The 17,245-nt window shown below is 54.6% G+C and overlaps 2 protein-coding genes across 4 annotated transcripts in view; one reads left to right on the top strand and one right to left on the bottom strand.

Annotated features, from left to right (window-relative positions):
- The first annotated feature begins 3,256 nt into the window (after positions 1–3,256).
- Positions 3,257–7,990, top strand: LOC114611337 (cytochrome P450 2W1). The gene is made up of 9 exons (XM_028755981.1): positions 3,257–3,463; positions 4,418–4,580; positions 4,815–4,964; positions 5,040–5,197; positions 6,489–6,662; positions 6,976–7,114; positions 7,195–7,379; positions 7,564–7,705; positions 7,803–7,990. The coding sequence occupies exons 1-9, from the start codon at positions 3,281–3,283 to the stop codon at positions 7,988–7,990; spliced, it is 1,482 nt and encodes a 493-aa protein (XP_028611814.1). The 5' UTR covers positions 3,257–3,280.
- Positions 7,991–10,607: 2,617 nt separating this feature from the next.
- The window catches only part of CUNH7orf50 (chromosome unknown C7orf50 homolog), a 101,364-nt gene continuing 94,726 nt past the window's right edge, over positions 10,608–17,245 (bottom strand). Inside the window, exons 1-4 of one of the 3 annotated variants that reach the window (XM_028756120.1) lie at positions 16,289–16,381; positions 15,651–15,841; positions 12,515–12,596; positions 10,608–11,779 (exon numbers count right to left, since the gene is read on the bottom strand). In XM_028756120.1, coding sequence (XP_028611953.1) covers positions 11,594–11,779; positions 12,515–12,596; positions 15,651–15,841; positions 16,289–16,363 — 534 coding nt within the window. In that variant the 5' untranslated portion in view covers positions 16,364–16,381 and the 3' untranslated portion in view covers positions 10,608–11,593. Of the gene's footprint in view, positions 11,780–12,514; positions 12,597–15,650; positions 15,842–16,251; positions 16,382–17,245 lie in introns of those variants that run through there. The other 2 variants (XM_028756121.1, XM_028756119.1) reach the window with 2 other exon arrangements.

Genomic DNA, 17,245 nt, shown 5'->3' with positions numbered 1-17,245 from the left:
GCTCAGTGGTAGAGCCCCTGCCTAGAATCCCCTAGTGAGGGGTTAGGAGTGGCTCAGTGGTAGAGCCCCTGCCTAGCAAGGCCTGGGGTTTGATTCCCGGCAAGCACTACAAGAAATAACAACGCACTCCAGCACTTCACTCAGAATCTACTTTGCAGCGTCTCTGTGGCTGTGCACAGTGTCAAGTCTTACTCTACAGGACAGGATGCTCCAGGGCTCACAGTCCTCCTGCTTCTGCCTCTCCAGAGCTGGGATCCCAGGTGTGCTCACCTCCCTCTCTTCTACCCTCATATCTTTAGCAGATTGCTTTGTGATAGCTTAAGGCTGGGAACAACGTGCACATTCACGCCCACCACGCCTAGCACAGCAGAGGAGGCCCGTGTCTAATTCTGGGTACACAGTCATGTTAAAAATAGCATCAAGCAATGCATGATGACTGTATGGTGGGGGACACGCTGGGCTCAAGGAAGCTGCGGAGTGACTGATGTTTGCTAGCTTAATCGTGGTCATGGCCCAGACACAGGGGAAAGCTCATTAGGGTCTGTTTTAAATGTCCCTCTGTCTCTGTCTGTCTCTGTCTCTGTCTCTGTCTCTCTGTCTCTCTCCGTCTCTCCGTCTCTCTCTGTCTCTCTGTCTCTGTCTCTCTGTCTCTCTGTCTCTCTGTCTCTCTCTCTCTCTCTCTCTCTCTCTCTCTCTTTCTCTCTGTCTCTCTCTCTCTGGTAGATAGAGCCCCAGTCCTGGTGCGTGCTTCAGTGAATGGTCTGCTGGTAAACCTGTGATGCTAATCTGCAGCCCAGAATACGTGCTTTGTGCATGTGGGCTAGAATATGTTAATAACACCATATGTGTGGAGAAAAGACGGGCAGGCTGTGCAAGCACGCAGACTTGTGTTCCATCTCCTGTACCCATGCAAAAAGCCAGGCAGAAAGTGTGTGCTACACATTTGTAATCATACTGCTGAGGAGGCTGAGGCAAAAGCCCTTGGAGGCTAGCTGGCAGAATTGGTGAGCTCTAGGCCAGAGAGAGAGAGACTGTCTGAATAAACAAGGTGAGGCTGGGGGATGAGGCTCAGGGGTAAAATGCTTGCTGTGCAATCTGAGGATCCCAGATCCTATGTGAAGCTGGATGTGAAATTACCCCCAATCCCAGTGCGCCTACAGCAAGATGGGAGGTGAGCGCAGGAGAAGTCCCAGAAGCCCTCATGCCCTGGTAGTTCATAGGCAGCTACAAGCAAGGAATGCCATTGCAAACAAGGTGGAAGGTGAGAAGTAACACCAGAGGTCATCCTCTGACCTCTACACACAGGCTGTGGTATGTGTGCTTGTACTCACACACATGAACCTGCACATATGGACACACACACACATACACACAAACACATACCTTTTCACCTGTGCATGGTGCATACTAGTAATCCAAGGGAAGGAGAGGCTGGAGAATTAGGAGTTCAAAGCCAGCCCGAGCTACATGAAACCCTGTATCAAACAGACAAACAACAACAACAACAAAATTCTTTCTCCAAAATAACCCCCAAGGTAGCTGGGTAGTGTTGTCTGTAATCCCAGCCCTTGGGAGACAGAAGCAGGAGGATTTGGGCCACACTAGTCATGCCATGCAGAAGCACGGATACTGCAGTGGGGAGCTATCCAGAGATTCCTGGACATCAGGACATTTAACTCAGACAACTCTGGGGTGAGTTTCTGTGGTTCTTCCATGAAGCCGTAGGGACTCTCATGCTGATATGGGAGTGCGTGCCTGTTCCTGGAAGGGCTGTAGACTCCAGCCCTGATCACCCTGACAAGTCTCCTGTCCCAGCCTGTCTGGCTTTTCTACACCTATCTCCACATCACATTGTCCCTGACAGACAGGCAAATCTCAATTCACTAGCTGCTGCACAGACGCCATAAAACACCATCTGCCTTGACTTCCTCCCTCCCAATGTATGCTCAGTGGCAAACGGAGTCACACCAGTCTTGCCCTGGAACGGTGACATCAGAATCCTATTGGTCCCTCTGCTGCTGATTTCCATGGCCCTTGCTCTTGGCCAAGTCTGGCACATAGCGAGTGCTCAGAAAGTACTTCCTGCAGCAATTATGTAGATTTCCCTGGCTGGGTAGATCCTTCGATAGCTTGGACACTCAGTAGCAGCTGGTGGAAACATGACCCAGACATCCACAGTGGTGACAGGGAGCTGTCCCAGCTCAGGCTCATGCTGTTTCAGGGGAGAGAGGTGCTAAGGTGAAATGCAGTCTCATCTGGGCTTCTCTCCATAGACAATACAAGGGAGCAAGACCTGGGTGTAGGAAGTGTGGCTGGCTTCTGCTTCTCAGCTCAGCATTTGTGCAGGGCGTGGATGATACCCTAGAGGATAGGCCCCATGGTGAGGGGCCCTGCATGGGGGACAGGACTCCAGGTGCCTCATGTTGAGGCAGGCTGCGGGAAGCAACCCAGCTACTTCTGGTGCCAAGAGCCACCCGCCCCGCACAGCCCTTCCTCACTGGGACACCTCTTCCCCAGTGAGGCCCCCAGGGTTTAAGAGACAGGATTAGAGCCCAGACAGCTGGGGCTGTAAACCCAGCCACCTGCTGCGTCTGTTCACAGTGTGCTAGATGGCCTCTCAGTGTCTGGGTGGTTGTGCCCCTTACTCCAGGCTGCTGGGGTGAGCTCCCTCAACTTCAGCACACACTGAAGGATATAAGCTGAAGCCCTTGTGGTTAGAGAGGTCCTGGATGACTGCACAGGGCATTCAGTGTTATAAGAGGCCCTGTGCCTGCTGGGCACTAGGGTCCAGCTTCTGGAAACTACAGTCTGAGGGGACAGGGGACCCTCATCCTTTCTTTCAGGAAGAGGATCCAGTCTCAAATCCCCACGTTTCACCTTGATGGGAGACCACATAGAGCTATAGGTTCCCAAAGTTGGGGACAGAGTAGGCACAGCTCTGACCATGACACTGGAACCTGGGGGCACATGGAGGGATATAGGTATCTTGGAAGCCACATGGCCCAGACTTGGACAACTTGTGACCAAAAAGCCTTGGCCCTGTACTGTGTACAGAGGTCCTTTCAGCCCCCAACCCAGGCCCCTGCCGCAGAGACGACCCCACATTCCACACAGCCTGTAGCTTTAAGCCTCCTATTGGGCTGTCCTCTGTAAACTGCTCGTTCCACATTCTCGGGGTGGTGGGGTGGGTGGGGTGCCGGCACGCCCTGGGAGGGTGGCTATAAGGCAGAGGGCTCACTGGGCCCCTGGAGAGCTGAGGGTTTGCTATCCAGCTGTTCACATGGCTCTGCTGCTCCTGGGTGTCTGGGGGATCTTACTATTTCTGGGGCTATGGAGATTGATCCGGGGCCATGTCCGGGACCCCTCTTTGGTTCCTCGGTGGCCCCCTGGGCCTCGCCCTCTGCCATTCCTGGGGAACCTGCATTTGCTGGGCGTGACCCAACAAGACCGGGCACTGATGGAGGTAGGGTGGGCAACCCTATGCCATCTTACAGCTCACATGGTGTCTGTGTCCCAGCTCTGACAAGGGAAGCCAGTAGGGAATACAGGACGCCAGAGGCTTGTTCCCAGAGAGCAGATGTTGGGGCAAGAGTGACCTAGGCTGGGGATTTAGCTCATTGTAGTGTGCTTGGTTAGCATTCATGAGGGCCTGATTCTATCCCCAGGACTGCAAATAAAAGAGGATAGTAGATAGGTAGATAGGTAGGTAGATAGGTAGACAGACAGACAGACAGACAGACAGACAGATAGATAGAGCTGGGCAGTGCAGCCAAGGCCAGGGTTCAGGAGTGGTGGGCAAGGTGGGCTCTGGGACGATGGGGAAAAGACTGGCAGGTGTGTCTAGAAGTGCTGGAAATGGGCAGGGCTGCAGATTGCACAGCAGTGCCCTTGTCTGGGTAGGGTATTATTAACTGGATACGGCTTCTCCCCAGAACTCAGATGTGAAGGTAAGCTGGCTGCACCGCCACTAGCCAGGGGTAACTGGCTCAGTGGGGTGGACGTCCTTGAATTTTGTCTGGGGGACTCTTGTTTGCAGAGAAGTTCAAACAGCTGCAGAGCTGGCTTGAAGTGGCTCTGCCCGATCTTTCCTAGAGTGGATCAGGCTAGACTCCGATGTGGCTGCAGGCGCTAGGTTCAGAGGCTCAGGCTCTACCTCAGGGGTGAGTCTGAGGAGCAGATATCAGGCAGATCCAGCCATGGCTCTTGGTGAGACCCACAAATCCGCTCCAGCTTTCTCGGTTTCAACTGTTTTCTCTTTGAATTGGGGAGATGGAGATTTGAACATTTGAACAGCGCCCCCTCCTGGGGAGACTGGAGGGGCGCTGGGGTCCTCACCAGCTCTTAAACTTGCAGCCTACATACAGTACGGGTGGAGTGGGTGGAGTCTGCCTGTCTGACTCCTGTCTGTCCCCGACAGCTCTCAGAACGCTATGGGCCAATGTTCACAATCCAGCTGGGATCTCAGAAGACCGTGGTGCTGTCAGGCTACGAGGTGGTGAGGGAGGCCTTGGTTGGGACTGGGCATGAGCTAGCCGACCGGCCCCCAATCCCCATCTTCCAGTTCATCCAGCGAGGTGGGGGTAGGTGGGCATTTGGGTTCCTTGCCAGATGGGGAGGGGACTTGGCCTCTTGGATTGGCATTAGGGAGAGACAGGATCAGTCTATTGCAAGGCAAGAGGAGTATGACTCAGGGTAACCTCTGAATGGGAGGGGCTTGGAGTTGAGCCTGGGGCCCCTCCGTGTGGGACCCTGTTCCCTGCATGCATCGTCAGATGGGGAGAGGCTGGCATTCATGGCTCATGTCTACCCAACAGGCATCTTCTTTTCTTCTGGAGCTCACTGGAGGGTGGCTCGTCAATTCACGGTGCGCACACTGCAGAGCCTGGGTGTGCGACAGGCACCCTTGGTGGGCAAGGTGCTTCAGGAGTTAGCCTGTCTTAAAGGGCAGCTGGACAGCTATGGAGGTGAGTGGGGGGACCAGGATGCCTCTGCTTAGCATGTATGCCCATCTGAGGCTTGTCTTCCTCTCTGACCTCCAGGCCAGCCCTTCCCCCTGGCCGTGCTGGGCTGGGCACCCTGCAACGTCACCTTCACGCTCCTCTTCGGCCAGCGCTTTGACTACCAAGATCCTGTGTTTGTGTCCCTGCTGAGTCTCATTGACCAGGTCATGGTCCTGTTGGGGTCACCTGGCATACAGGTGAGAGGTTGCCACCCGACAGGAAATAGAGCCCCAGCTGAACTAGAGTGTGGTGCCCAGTTCTAAACCCTGAGGTCAGGGCTGGTTGGTAGCTAGCACCCTTCAAACAAAGAACGTGTGACATGGGCTGAAGACAGACCTTGGTTAGCATGCTTTGCACATGAACCAGGCCCTGTGCTCTCTGCCAGATGGGGCATCTGGACCAGGGAGTCCCACACCCTACAGTAGTAAGCGCAGCTGCTGAAGTGCATGGGAGGGCCTTTACAGTTTGTGGGACCTGTGTCCGAGGGGTCTCCCACACCCAAGCGCCTTTCCTTTTATTTATTTATTTTTGATAGAGGGTGTCTCTGTATCCCTGGCTGTCCAGGAACTGTCTATGTAGACCAGGCTGGCTACAAACTCCCAGATCTACTTGCCTTTGCCTCCTGAGTGCTGGAACTAAAAGTGTGTGCCACCATGTCTGGCTAGGCACCTTCTTGACCTCCTCATCACAGAAATCACGAAAATCAGCCTCTCTAATGTCCAATGCCCTAAAATTTAAAACGTCCTGGCTTTGGGCTAGACACTGAAGCCTAGACCCTCAGCACTCAGCCTTTACAGTTGGGTCCTGGCTCAGGATGAGGCCCCACATGGGTGAGGAGGAGCAGCCACTGCGGTGAACCTGCCCTTAGGCTCGACCTTCCCACTCATGCGGTCGGAGCAGACCCGTGAGCACAATCCCACACACTCCCTGTGAGGGATGACGAAGGCGGGATCCCCCTGGATGCCCTGGGCAGTAGACATGGTCTTCACCACTTAGAGCAGTATGAGGCACTTCCCCCAGTTATTGCCAATGCACCCGGAATTCTAAATACTTATTGTCGCCAGATCCACTCTATTGTAAGCCACACACTGCCCATCCCTAAGACCTGTGAGCACACATAGCTATGACTCTTTCCCCGTGGTAGCCGTCCTCTTCTGATTTTCCCCTCCAGTAACAATAGAAAGGAGCATGTCCCCAGGCAGCAAAGAGTACTTGGGTCTTGCACAGAGCCGTTCAAATGTATCAGGCCAACTGGCTCCTTCCTGAACACCTTGAGATTTCCCCCTGATCCCTGGACTTCCAGGAGGGTGACAAGCCTCCAGTACTGCTGGCCTGGTGCCCTCTTGTGGCCAGGGGCAGTGTTGCCCTGACTTGTTTGTCCAGAGCCTGGAGCCAGATGCACCTGCCTGATGGACGGATTGGCTTGCTCACAGTAACTGCTTCTGTCACCTCACCTCTATCCCACCCCACCATCCTGCCCATTTGCAGCTATTCAACACATTCCCCAGGCTGGGGGCCTTGTTGCGGTTGCACAGGCCGGTCTTGAGCAAGATCGAGGAGGTGCGCACCATCCTGAGAACCCTCCTGGAAGCAAGGAGAGCACACTTGCCAAGTGGCGGTCCCGTGCAAAGCTACGTGGAAGCTCTGCTTCAGCAGGGCCAGGTGTGAACAGGGCCAGGGCTTCATCAGAAACAGGGATGCGGGGTTGGTGGCCCCAGTTCACGTGAGGGGAACTACGGAGGGCTCTTTCCCAGCCACTGGGGACCTCTGGGAGTCTCAGTTTCCTATGAGATTGGCCCCTGAGAGTACCTGGAGTGGGCACTGATGTTGGGTGAACCCTCAGTAAGCGCTGGTTTTCTTTCCATCCAGCCTGACCTCTACCCATGCTCCTCTGGGTCCTGGGAGTAGGCAGGGTCTACAGATTGGGGTTGGCTCCTCCGAGATTCAAGCCCAGTTCTGACCACCCTCCCTGCAGGAGGATGATCCCGAGGACATGTTTGGCGAGGCTAATGTCCTGGCCTGTACACTGGACATGGTCATGGCTGGAACAGAGACCACAGCGGCCACGCTGCAGTGGGCAGCCTTCCTGATGGTTAAGCACCCACAGGTGCAAGGTGAGAGTCACCCCATGGGAGAGAACCCTTAGGGGTTAGGAATGGGGCTAACCATTACAGTACCACTCTCTCTGGCCTAGGTCGGGTGCAGGAGGAGCTGGACCGAGTGCTGGGCCCCGGGCAGGTACCTCAAGCAGAGCACCAGCGAGTATTGCCCTACACCAGTGCCGTGCTTCATGAGGTCCAGCGGTACATCACACTCCTGCCCCATGTGCCCCGCTGCACAGCTGCTGACATCCAGCTGGGTGGCTACCTGCTCCCCAAGGTGGGGCCCCACCTACTTCCCTTTGACTTGGGGTGGACAGGGGACTTCCTGGGTCTCATATACGCCCGTGAGAGGCTAACACCATGTGGTGCAGGTGGGAGGCAGGAACTCCCCCAGATGGTGCTCTGCCCTCTTCCCTACCTCTGAGCGGATCCGCCTACCCTGGGATCCCTCTGCCTTACAGGGCACTCCTGTGATTCCTTTGCTGACCTCAGTGCTCCTGGACAAGACACAGTGGGAGACCCCAAGCCAGTTCAACCCGAACCACTTTCTGGATGCTAAGGGGCGCTTTATGAAGCGGGGGGCCTTCCTGCCTTTCTCCACTGGTAAGTTGCCGGCCTTCTGGGTGTGTCTACAACAGCTTCTGCTCAGCTCTCTCCCCTCCAGGAGTAGGCCTGACACCTTACACGGTTTCTCTTGCAGGTCGCAGGGTCTGCGTTGGGAAGAGCCTGGCCAGGACAGAGCTCTTCCTGCTGTTCGCTGGCCTCCTCCAGCGGTACCACCTACTGCCCCCGCCCGGCCTCAGCCCCGCAGACCTGGATTTACGGCCTGCCCCAGCTTTCACCATGCGGCCACCTGCCCAGACCTTGCGTGTGGTGCCGAGATCCTAGGGTACTCACATCCTGCAAAACTTCCAGAGCCTAGCCTACCTCTCCCCAGGGTGCACTGCAGGTGATGGTGGTTGTAGTATTCCCAGCAGACAGTGCCTGCACTGTCCCTCTGGACCACCAGAGCTTTTATGACTCAGTGCACAGTGGTGCCAAAGCTGCTTACCCATCTGTGGAGGCTGAAGGCTGGCCTTTCATCTGGGCATCGTGGGGCAGAGGGCAGATCTGCCCAGCCCAGAAGCCCTATCCTGTCCTGCTACGGTGCTTACGGGGGCCTAACTCACCTTCCAGGCTCCTACACCCTGGACACTAGACACTTCTCTGTTCTGGTCCCCAAGGCAGCCACATCCTCAGACTACACTACACTCCAACCCCTTCATTGTCCCCCCCATCTTTGGCTATACTCAGGCTTCTCAACAGGTCATGGGGGTCCCCCATACCCAGAAGCCTGGTCTATGGCCCTTCCACAGCCCAAGTATACCCCATCTCCCTACCTAAGCAGACTCTGCCTGCAGTTTGGGATGTTCCACCTTCGACTGGCACCAAGGGGACCCCAGGGGCTGCCTGAGCTTGACCACAGGCGACAGTTTTGTTCCTTTCTTCTGCTGTGACAACTGGCATTTCACCATGGTCACCTGGAACAAGAATGGTTGGAGGAAAAGAACCTCTTCCAGCTGATGTCCTGGGAACCTTCCCTGGTTCCCGATGCCAGTTCTCCGACAGCAAAGATCCTACCACATTTCCTGTTTGGATTTGGCTTCCAGGAAACCCATAGCTATGGTCCTTGTTCCTTCTGCCCTGCTCCTTCTTGGTGATGTTTGTATTCCTTGTTTCTCTGTGCGCTCACTCAAGGCTTTGAGAAGCCCTGGTGATAACCTTTCTGCGCATGTCTGTCATGACAACGTGCCAACTCTACCTGTGCCCTCTCCAGCAGCATTCTTGTGGCCACTGATCACGGCCACAGTCAGCACAGGGCTTCCCGAGTGGGGAGGGGCAGGGCTAGATGCCACCATAAGTGGCAAGAGCCAGCTGGAGTGCATGTGAGACCCAGATTATATGACACTTGGGTCTCTTCTGGCACCAAGAATCTGGTGGTTGGTGGTGACAGGTCAGTACTGACTAGAGAGACATGAATGAGGCCCCCTTGGGCTCTGGTGGTGCACTGCTTTGGTGCTAGCCTCAGCCAGTGCTTTAAAGTAACTAAACCTGAAGTGACAGAAGTGCCTAAGGGACATAGGGCAAGGCTGGGGACAGGGCTTTGTAGGTGTGGTCGGGTCTGGCTATAAATAGACTGTGAGACCCAGCGGTCCAGGAAGAGGTCCATGCTGTGGCTGGCTGCCTGTCTCCACACATTAATGCAGTATTTGGCTACCATGCCCAAGTGCTAGGGACCTGAAACAAGCCTACCACATTTGCTTTTTGAAACAGGGTTTCTCTGTGTAGCACTGGCTGTCCTAGAACTTGCTCTATAGACCAGGCTGGCCTTGAACTCAGAGTACCGCCTGCCTCTGCCTCCTGGGACTAAAGGTGTGCGCCACCGTTGCCAATCTCATCACTTTTACAAGACCCAAGGCCAGCTGGGCTCTGCTCCACTCAAGTGAGCTTGCACGGTTTGAAGCCTGGAGGCTTCCCCGTCTCTTCTGCCAGGTGGCATCTTGTCCCAGGTAGGAAAGCATGAGAGGACACCAGGTTAAGGTCGGGGCCTGGGGACTGCCCTCTAGTGGCAGTTGGATCTGAATGAACTGTGGCTGCTCTCACAGGCTCAGGACGCTGTGAACACCTGGGCCTCCAGGCAGCTGAGGGCAACCTGGCTTCAGCCCAGCTGGCCCCGAATGCCCGTCTCCTCCCTGTGACGCATGTCCTGCTCACTTGGAGCTGTGAGTGGGTGGTGGACTGTGTCCTCTGTCCTTGGACCAGAGCAGCTGTCATCACCTGAGGAAGACCCTGGAGAGCTACAGCCTGTTAACAGTCCTGTAGGAAAGGGACAGTGAGAGGGAGGACTACCTGACCTACCAGAGGTCTCAGCCACCACTCCCTCCTGCCTCTTCCACTGTGGGCTGTAACCCTACTTGGGCAAAAAAACACTTGGAAAGTCAGATGTATCTGTGTAATGATCAAAAAATTAGAAGCCTGGTGGTGGGAGACAGAGGCAGGTGTCTCTGTGAGTTTAAGGCCAGTCGGGTCTACAAACTAAGTTCCAGGGTAGCCGGGGCTACACACAGAAACCTTGTCTAGAAAAAAACCAAACCAAACCAAACCAACAAAAAGCAACTGTGTAACAATCCTACCCGCAGCCTTGGTTCTGAGCACGTGTGCACGCTCTTGTACATAATACGCAACTGAAACACGTCGCTAGGGGCCAGATGTCATCAGTCTCTGGGCTTGTGACCCTAGCCGGCGGGGAACTTACTCTGTAGACCAGGCTGGCCACAGATTCACAGAGACTGGCCTGCTTCTGCTCCTGAGTGCTGGGCTAAAGAGTCTCATGGCTTTAAAATCAAAGGTTTCTGTTCTTTTTATAGAAAACAAGCTTTCAGTGTCTTTTGTAGCCTCAGTTTCTCAGCAACAGAGCAAGCTGCGTTATCTGTGGACTGTGCAGCACTAGACAAACAGTCATGAATACGCAAACTAGCTTTCATCTTTAATAAATGGAAAATTATTTGTATTCAGAATCGTTTTAAAATAAATTTCTCGGGATACAGTCTATATTTATCTGTAACCCTCCTTTATATACCTCTACACCCAGGGTGTGTAAAAGTGACTGTGACGCAGAGGGGCTGTGGATGAGGACTTCAGGCAGCTGTGGGCTGGAGACCAGCGGAGGCGGAAGGCGGACACTCCATGGCTCCCATCTGCAGACCCCAGCGACCTCACTGCCCAATGAGCTGGACTTGTAGCAAATCCTCTCCAGCCTGTCAGCGCCCTCCCTATGTGGCATCTATAGGCGATTCTTTATGGTCTGAAGGAAAAGTCACCCAATGGAAGTGGGGCAGTGTTCTGATGGTGACATCCGTCCAGATACAAACTCTTAGTCCTTCTGTTTCCAACACGCTGGATGAGAGGTGCAATGAGAAGAAACTGAGCCTGGCGCTGACACTAAGGGCAGCATAGGGTTGTTGAAACGTGTAGGAATCATGGAGCAGCAGCCACTCACAGCTCAGGGGCAGCCACACAGGCCCAGGGGTCTCAATACAAGCCCTCAACAGGGTCTCCCTACAGACGGCTGAGGTGTGTCCAGGCTGCACTCAATAGCCCCCAGATTGAATATGTAGGAGCCCCCCCCCCCCCGAAAGAGAGTTGGGGGGTGGGGGAGAGAGAGCAGGGAATCCCAGCTAGTGGGGAAATGGGGAAAGCCAGCTTAGGCCAGTCTCTTATCCTTGGTAGAAAAAGTAGCCTCTGTCCATGGCCACTTTAGGGCCACTCGTGTGGGAGTGGCACTCAGAGCTGTTTCAGGGAGACCATGTTCAACTCCCAAGGCACCAGAAACTGTTACAGCTTATGAGGAGGGGGAGGAAGGGTTCTTCTCAGGACTCAAAACTTGCTGCTCCCACAGCTCTGGGAGGAGGCAGCCAGTGAGTCCTCAGGGCCCAAGGCCACCTCTTCCCATTAGGAGAGTAGTTGTAGAACCTGCCGGAGGCGCTGCATCTTCCCCAGTGACCTGTCTCTGGCCTCGGGGTCAGCCTCATCTAGCTTCTGCATCAGGGCCTCGGCCTTCTGGACTGTCAGCTCTCGGGCGCTGCCCTTCAGCCCCTCGAGGTAGTCCAGCAGGGTAGAAAAGTGCTCATCGGGGACCTGGAGGGAGAAGAGGACAGTGTTGAGGGCCAAGCCCTGAGCAGTGGGCAAGCAATGGGATATGGGGGTTCTCCCTGCGCTTGACTGGGGGGACCAACCTATGTTGTCTTCATGATGGGGTTTCCCAGTACAGCTGTGTGCAAGGAACCCCAGTCCACCCTGTTGCTACTTTGTCAGGACAAGAGGTGGGGACACGGTAGAAGAGAGGCCAGTGTGCTGGCTTGACTCTCCAGTACCTCAGACATTCCCTATATAAATTAAAAAAAAAAAAAACTTTTTTTTTTTTTTTTCGAGACAGGGTTTCTCTGTATAGCCCTGGCTGTCCTGGAACCCACTCTGTAGACCAGGCTGGCCTCGAACTCAGAAATACGCCTGCCTCTGCCTCTGCCTCCCAAGTGCTGGGATTAAAGGCGTGCGCCACCACCACCCAGCAAAAAAAACAAAAACAAAAACGTTTTTGAGACACTGTCTCTAGCCCAGGCTGGCCTTGAACTTGCCTAATGGGCACAAGGTCTTGGCTTCCATTCCCAGCACTGCATAAGCTGGGTGTGGTGGTATGTACCTGTGGGACAGAGAGGAGGGGGAGGAGTTTGAGCCATGTAGGAAGTTTGCTCAGTTGTCCATGTGTGGTGCATGGACCTGGTGCTGGCCTGCCATACAGGGACTCTGTGACCTGAGTGTCCCACGGCCCATGAAGGGCCCCCACCCCCACCCCATGGCCCGCTGTGCACAGACCTTGTCCTCGTCGTACATGTGGAGCAAGAGCCACGTCTGCCTCGTCTTCTGGAATCTCCAGCTCTCCTGCTTCTGAGCCCACCTGGGAACAAGGAAGATACCTCAGGATGCGAAGCCCCAGGGGCTGGGGGGCAGACTGCCTGAGAGCATGTGGTGGCCGAGTCTGGCTCAAGGGTATGCCCTCAACATGTCCACTGAGAGTCCTCAGTCCAGATGCAGTGCCTACATTTGTAACATTAGGGATACAGGGTCATCTTCCTCAACGCTTCCATTTTACAACATTCAAGGCGGCATTCTACGTGCCTTGAATCTGTTCACTCTTTTTTGTGACAGCCTTATTTGGTCAAGCCCCGGCTGAGGCAGGCAGGGTCTCTTAATCAAACCCAGACGTGCCAATATGGCTGGTCTCCTTAGTCAGTTTGGACTGGGGATTCCCTATCTCTGCCATTAGAAGATGGAATTACAGGAAGGACCTCACACTCTTCCATGAATTCTGGGGATCCACACTCAGCCCCAGCTTCTGTGGTAAACACTTTAAGGACTGTGTCATCTGCTCAGCCTTGGTTCACTAATTCCTCACTGATGTTTCTGCCCGGGCCAGTGAGGGTCAGGAATATGCCATCATTAGCTGGAATTTCCTTGCAGGCCCCTGAATGACTGGGCATGACCCCCAGTCCACCCACCAGGTCTCCACACCCTCCTGGGCAGAGGCACCAGCAGGGGAGGACTAAGACTGGTACTCAGCTTGCACCTCAGGCCCTTGCTCTGGCTCACACAGCTGCTGCAGAGGGCTCACAGGCTGTCCACCGAGGCCACTGTTCTCACCCCACCTCAGGGCTGAGCTGAGCTCTACCTAATACCAAGCCCACGGAGGGCCTCTGGTTTTGTGAGGACCCCAAGGACAATCAAAGGCTATATTTTCTGAGTGTCTCCTGTTTCAAGGTCCCCACACCATACATCTTTCCATTGCTGTCCTACATCCCAAGTCCCCGAGAGTGGCTTCTCCAGAACTGGAGGATGCAGAGACAGGACCACAGGCTGAGAAGGTCAGCTAGAGGTTACACACAGACCAGAACACTCAGGACACACCCCAAATACCTGAAATGCAGGGCAGGACTGCATTTGAGCCCAGGGAGCTTCACGGTGGGATGTGGCCATTTGGCAGACACCCTCAGGTCTCCCCTAGTTCCCAGCCATCTGGTATGGGAAGTGAGGCTGTGCCATCCCCTCTCTGGATACAACGGTGGAGAATCCAGGAGAACAGAGCCCAAGCACACACCAGGCTTGGGATGAAGTACGAGGATTCAACTGCCACCTGGGCCTGGCCCACCGTCCTGACAGAGACATTACCAGGCCTACAATGAAGGAGTTGGCTGCACTGAACTTATCTGATTTCCAGAAGGTTCTGTGCCAAGGCCCATCGGCCTCTGTGGTCTTCTAGAGCATTCTGGGACTGAGACTTTCTTTGGCACATGAGCCTGTGGCTGGGAATCTCCACGTCCTCTCCTGAACCTTTGCCTGCTTTAAGTGATCCTTATGAGCCATGGGCATAAGACAGCAGGGCCTGAGGAACACTGCGTATAACAGAAGGCCACTCTCTAGCTCATGGGTTCCATCATCCCTTCGCTTCAGGAAACCTCAACTGACCAATTGCAAGGAATCCTGCTACAGCCCAGCTTTGGGGTGAAGGATAGCCCTCTGCCTCTATGGCTCCTGCCAAATCACCTCTCCACAATGCTCCATCCGGGTCCCTTTGATCTGCCTAAAGGCTGACCTGACTCAGAGGCAGGCCACCATCTCCACAGTGGCCTCTGCCTCATGCATGGAGGCGCTGGACCCGAATGCGCAGGTCCCGGGAAGGAGCTCTCTGAGGAGAGTGGCTGTGAGGCTCCAGCTGCTTACCACCACCAGCCAAATGTCTCTCAGCATCTTCCTAGCGTGATGGTTTAATACCATCAACTTGATGGGACCTAGAATTGCATAGGCGGCAAACCTCTGGGCACATCTGTAAGTGAGTATCTAGAGGGGTTAATCGTGGTGCAAAGACCCTCCCTGAATGTGCTGGGGTTCTGTCCCATGGGCTGGGGTTCTGGGCCAAATAAAAAGGAGAAAGCAGCAGCGTTCATCTCTATTTTCTGCCACACGAGGACACTGTGTGACTAGCTGTGTCACCCTCCGCCATGATGAGCTAGCTGCAGTCCTGAACGGTGGCCTTCCTGCCACTAGACACCTCTGTCAGACGTTGTGTCTCATTAACAAGACTGCCTGGGGAGGGGCTGGAATGACAGCCCAGTAGTTAAGGGTGTGTATACTCTTCTGCCTGAACTGCGAGCCAGGGAGTCTGACACTATCTTCTGACCTCCACGGGTACATATGTGTGTTCATATGTACACACACACAGAATAAATAAGGTTGCTGGGTGTGGTGGTGCACACCTTTGATCCCAGCACTCTGGGAGGCAGAAGCAGGCACATCTCTGAGTTTGAGGCCAGTCTGGTCTACAGAGCAAGTTCCAGGACAGCCAGGCCAACAGAAAAACTCTGTTTCATAAATCCAGTAAGTAAAATAAAAATAATCTTTAAAAAAATTTATTCTTTTTATTTTTTTTCTTTAAATAGTTTTAGTTATTTTTAACTATGAATGCAGGAACCTGTGGAGGCCTGAAGAGGGCATCAGATCCCACGGAACTGCAGTTATAGACAGCTGTGAGCTGCCACATGGGTACTGGGAATTGAACCCAGATCCTCTGGGAGAACAGCCAGTGTTCTTTACCACTGAGCCACCTCTCCAGCTCCAAAAGAAATCTTAAAAACAAAACACCTGGGAAGAGTCCTAGTTGAAGGTTTGTCACAATCCAAAATCTACTGTGGTTCAGGCTGTGTCATCATGCCTTCCACTGGGGTGTGTATGAGCACACAGTGGCCCCAGGACACTGCCACAGGATAAAAAGAGGAGGGGATATGTCTGAAGGCAGTTCTGTGGATATAGAACAGGCAGGCAGGGGCCTTCCCAATACCTGTCAAAGGGTGACTGGGCTGGACCATCCACCCTTCCCCACCTGCTACAATGGACCAAGCTCTACCCAGCACCATGGCAGTGGCAGAATGTTCTGGATTGAGCCCACAACAGCACTTACCCTTGGAGGTACTCCAGGGCCAGAACAGCAGCTGAGGGCTTGGCTGGCAGGGTCTGAACCCTGGCAATCTGTGCTGCGGCAATGCCCGCCTCCCTCAGCCGTTTCTTCTCTTCCTTCTTCCGTTCCTTCTTCAGTTTCCTTTCCAAGACCCTCCTCTCCTCTGGGGACAACTCGGGGATGGGCTCCTGCACCTGAAAGACAAGGACAGTCTGGGTGTGGGTTTGGCTCTAAGACAGAACACTGCCCGCCCACCTTTCTATTCATAGCTCAGGTGCTGAATCCACCTGACTGGTTTCAAGTGGAGTGACCACAGTCCCATTCCTTCATCGGTTCCTGAGTCTTGCGTAGTACCCACAGCAGCCATCAGAGGGCAGCAGTCCCATGGACACCTTGTCTAGTTTTTTTCTGGCAAGTTCTTGGCTGCTGGCTCCTGCTAGTCCAGAAGACCCAGGTTGTGGCTGACATGGTCTCCATTGCTAGGGACACCTCTCAGTGAACACCCTGCAGAGTGGGGACTTTGCTGTGGCTGGAGACATCTTGTCCAGGAAGCCCACGCCTGCCCTCTCCCTCCCTCTCCTAGGAGTAAAGTGGAGGACAGCACCATGGGGACAAGCATCGGGGCCAGCATGTCAGCCCACTTTGTCTTTCCTGGAAAAAGCAGAACCAGTGTTGACTCTGAAGTAGCTAGAAGCCCGGAAAGGGTGTGGGGACATGGTGAGGAACCCAAGCACACCACCCCAGCCTTTCCAGGAAGGGCGAGCTCCCCCGAGATCCCAGGTTCCCATTAGTCCCACCCCCAGGGCAGAGTAACAAGATACAGCAAACAGAAGCGTTCCCTCCTCCCTGGGAACCCATGCCCACAGTTCAGTCACCGGACACCCACATCTGCTCAAATAAGAGCAGTTCCTCCTCAGTCCACAGAGGAGCTGGCCAGCAGGGGTTCCAGAGGCTACAGCAGGACACCCTCCTCTGCACAGTAGCCTTCGCTTTGCTTTCCTCCCCCAAAGTTACCCTGTATTCCCTCAGCTGGAGAGGTCTCAATTTGAGGAGGCACTCTGGGCAGGGTGCCTGAGGGCCCTCTGGGGACAAGGAAAGGAGTCTGGGGGGTTAACTTAGGCCCAAGGGTAGAAGGGGAGTCTGGTTGTCCTGGCTACCAGCTCCGATTGGCTCTGGCCAGGTCCCAGAGGCTGTGTGGCTGAGTGTTGTATAAACTGCAGCAATGGAAAAAAGCAGACAGCACCCCCCCAACACCCGGGGCAGACAGGCCTGCCTCTGATCCCACAACCATGGGAGGTTTGGGGGGAAGACACAGCACCACCAGGGCCAAGGTCCATCAAGGGAGCAGACAGGGCAGTGGAATAGTGAGGTGATGACCTGGGGAGGGGGAATTAGCCTTCCACTGTCTACAAAGCATGACCTCGGCAACCAGGCCCAGGATCCTGGTCTCTGGGTCTAATGATGCTGCCTTCAGACACCCGGCTGGGAGGCCTGTCATGCGCACTAGAAGCTCTGGGGGCTGTCTGAAGTCTCCTGGGGCTCTGCTGTCCATGTGCCCTCCAGGAAGGTCCCTGGACCGAGTTGGTGCAAGAGAGACA

Source organism: Grammomys surdaster, unplaced genomic scaffold (genome assembly GCF_004785775.1).
Source record: "Grammomys surdaster isolate TR1022 unplaced genomic scaffold, NIH_TR_1.0 126109, whole genome shotgun sequence".
NCBI classification, from domain to species: domain Eukaryota; kingdom Metazoa; phylum Chordata; class Mammalia; order Rodentia; family Muridae; genus Grammomys; species Grammomys surdaster.
Note: the sequence above shows the minus strand (reverse complement) of the source record. Positions and strands in the feature narration are given on the sequence as shown.

What these genes read in the sequence shown, in the direction of transcription:
- LOC114611337 (XM_028755981.1), top strand. Translation starts at nt 3,281, where the DNA reads ATGGCTCTGCTGCTCCTGGGTGTCTGGGGGATCTTACTATTTCTGGGG. An exon ending in TGGGGTCACCTGGCATACAG is followed by an intron (nt 5,198 to 6,488) that starts GTGAGAGGTTGC and finishes GCCCATTTGCAG; the next exon opens with CTATTCAACACATTCCCCAG. An exon ending in CTTCCTGCCTTTCTCCACTG is followed by an intron (nt 7,706 to 7,802) that starts GTAAGTTGCCGG and finishes TTTCTCTTGCAG; the next exon opens with GTCGCAGGGTCTGCGTTGGG.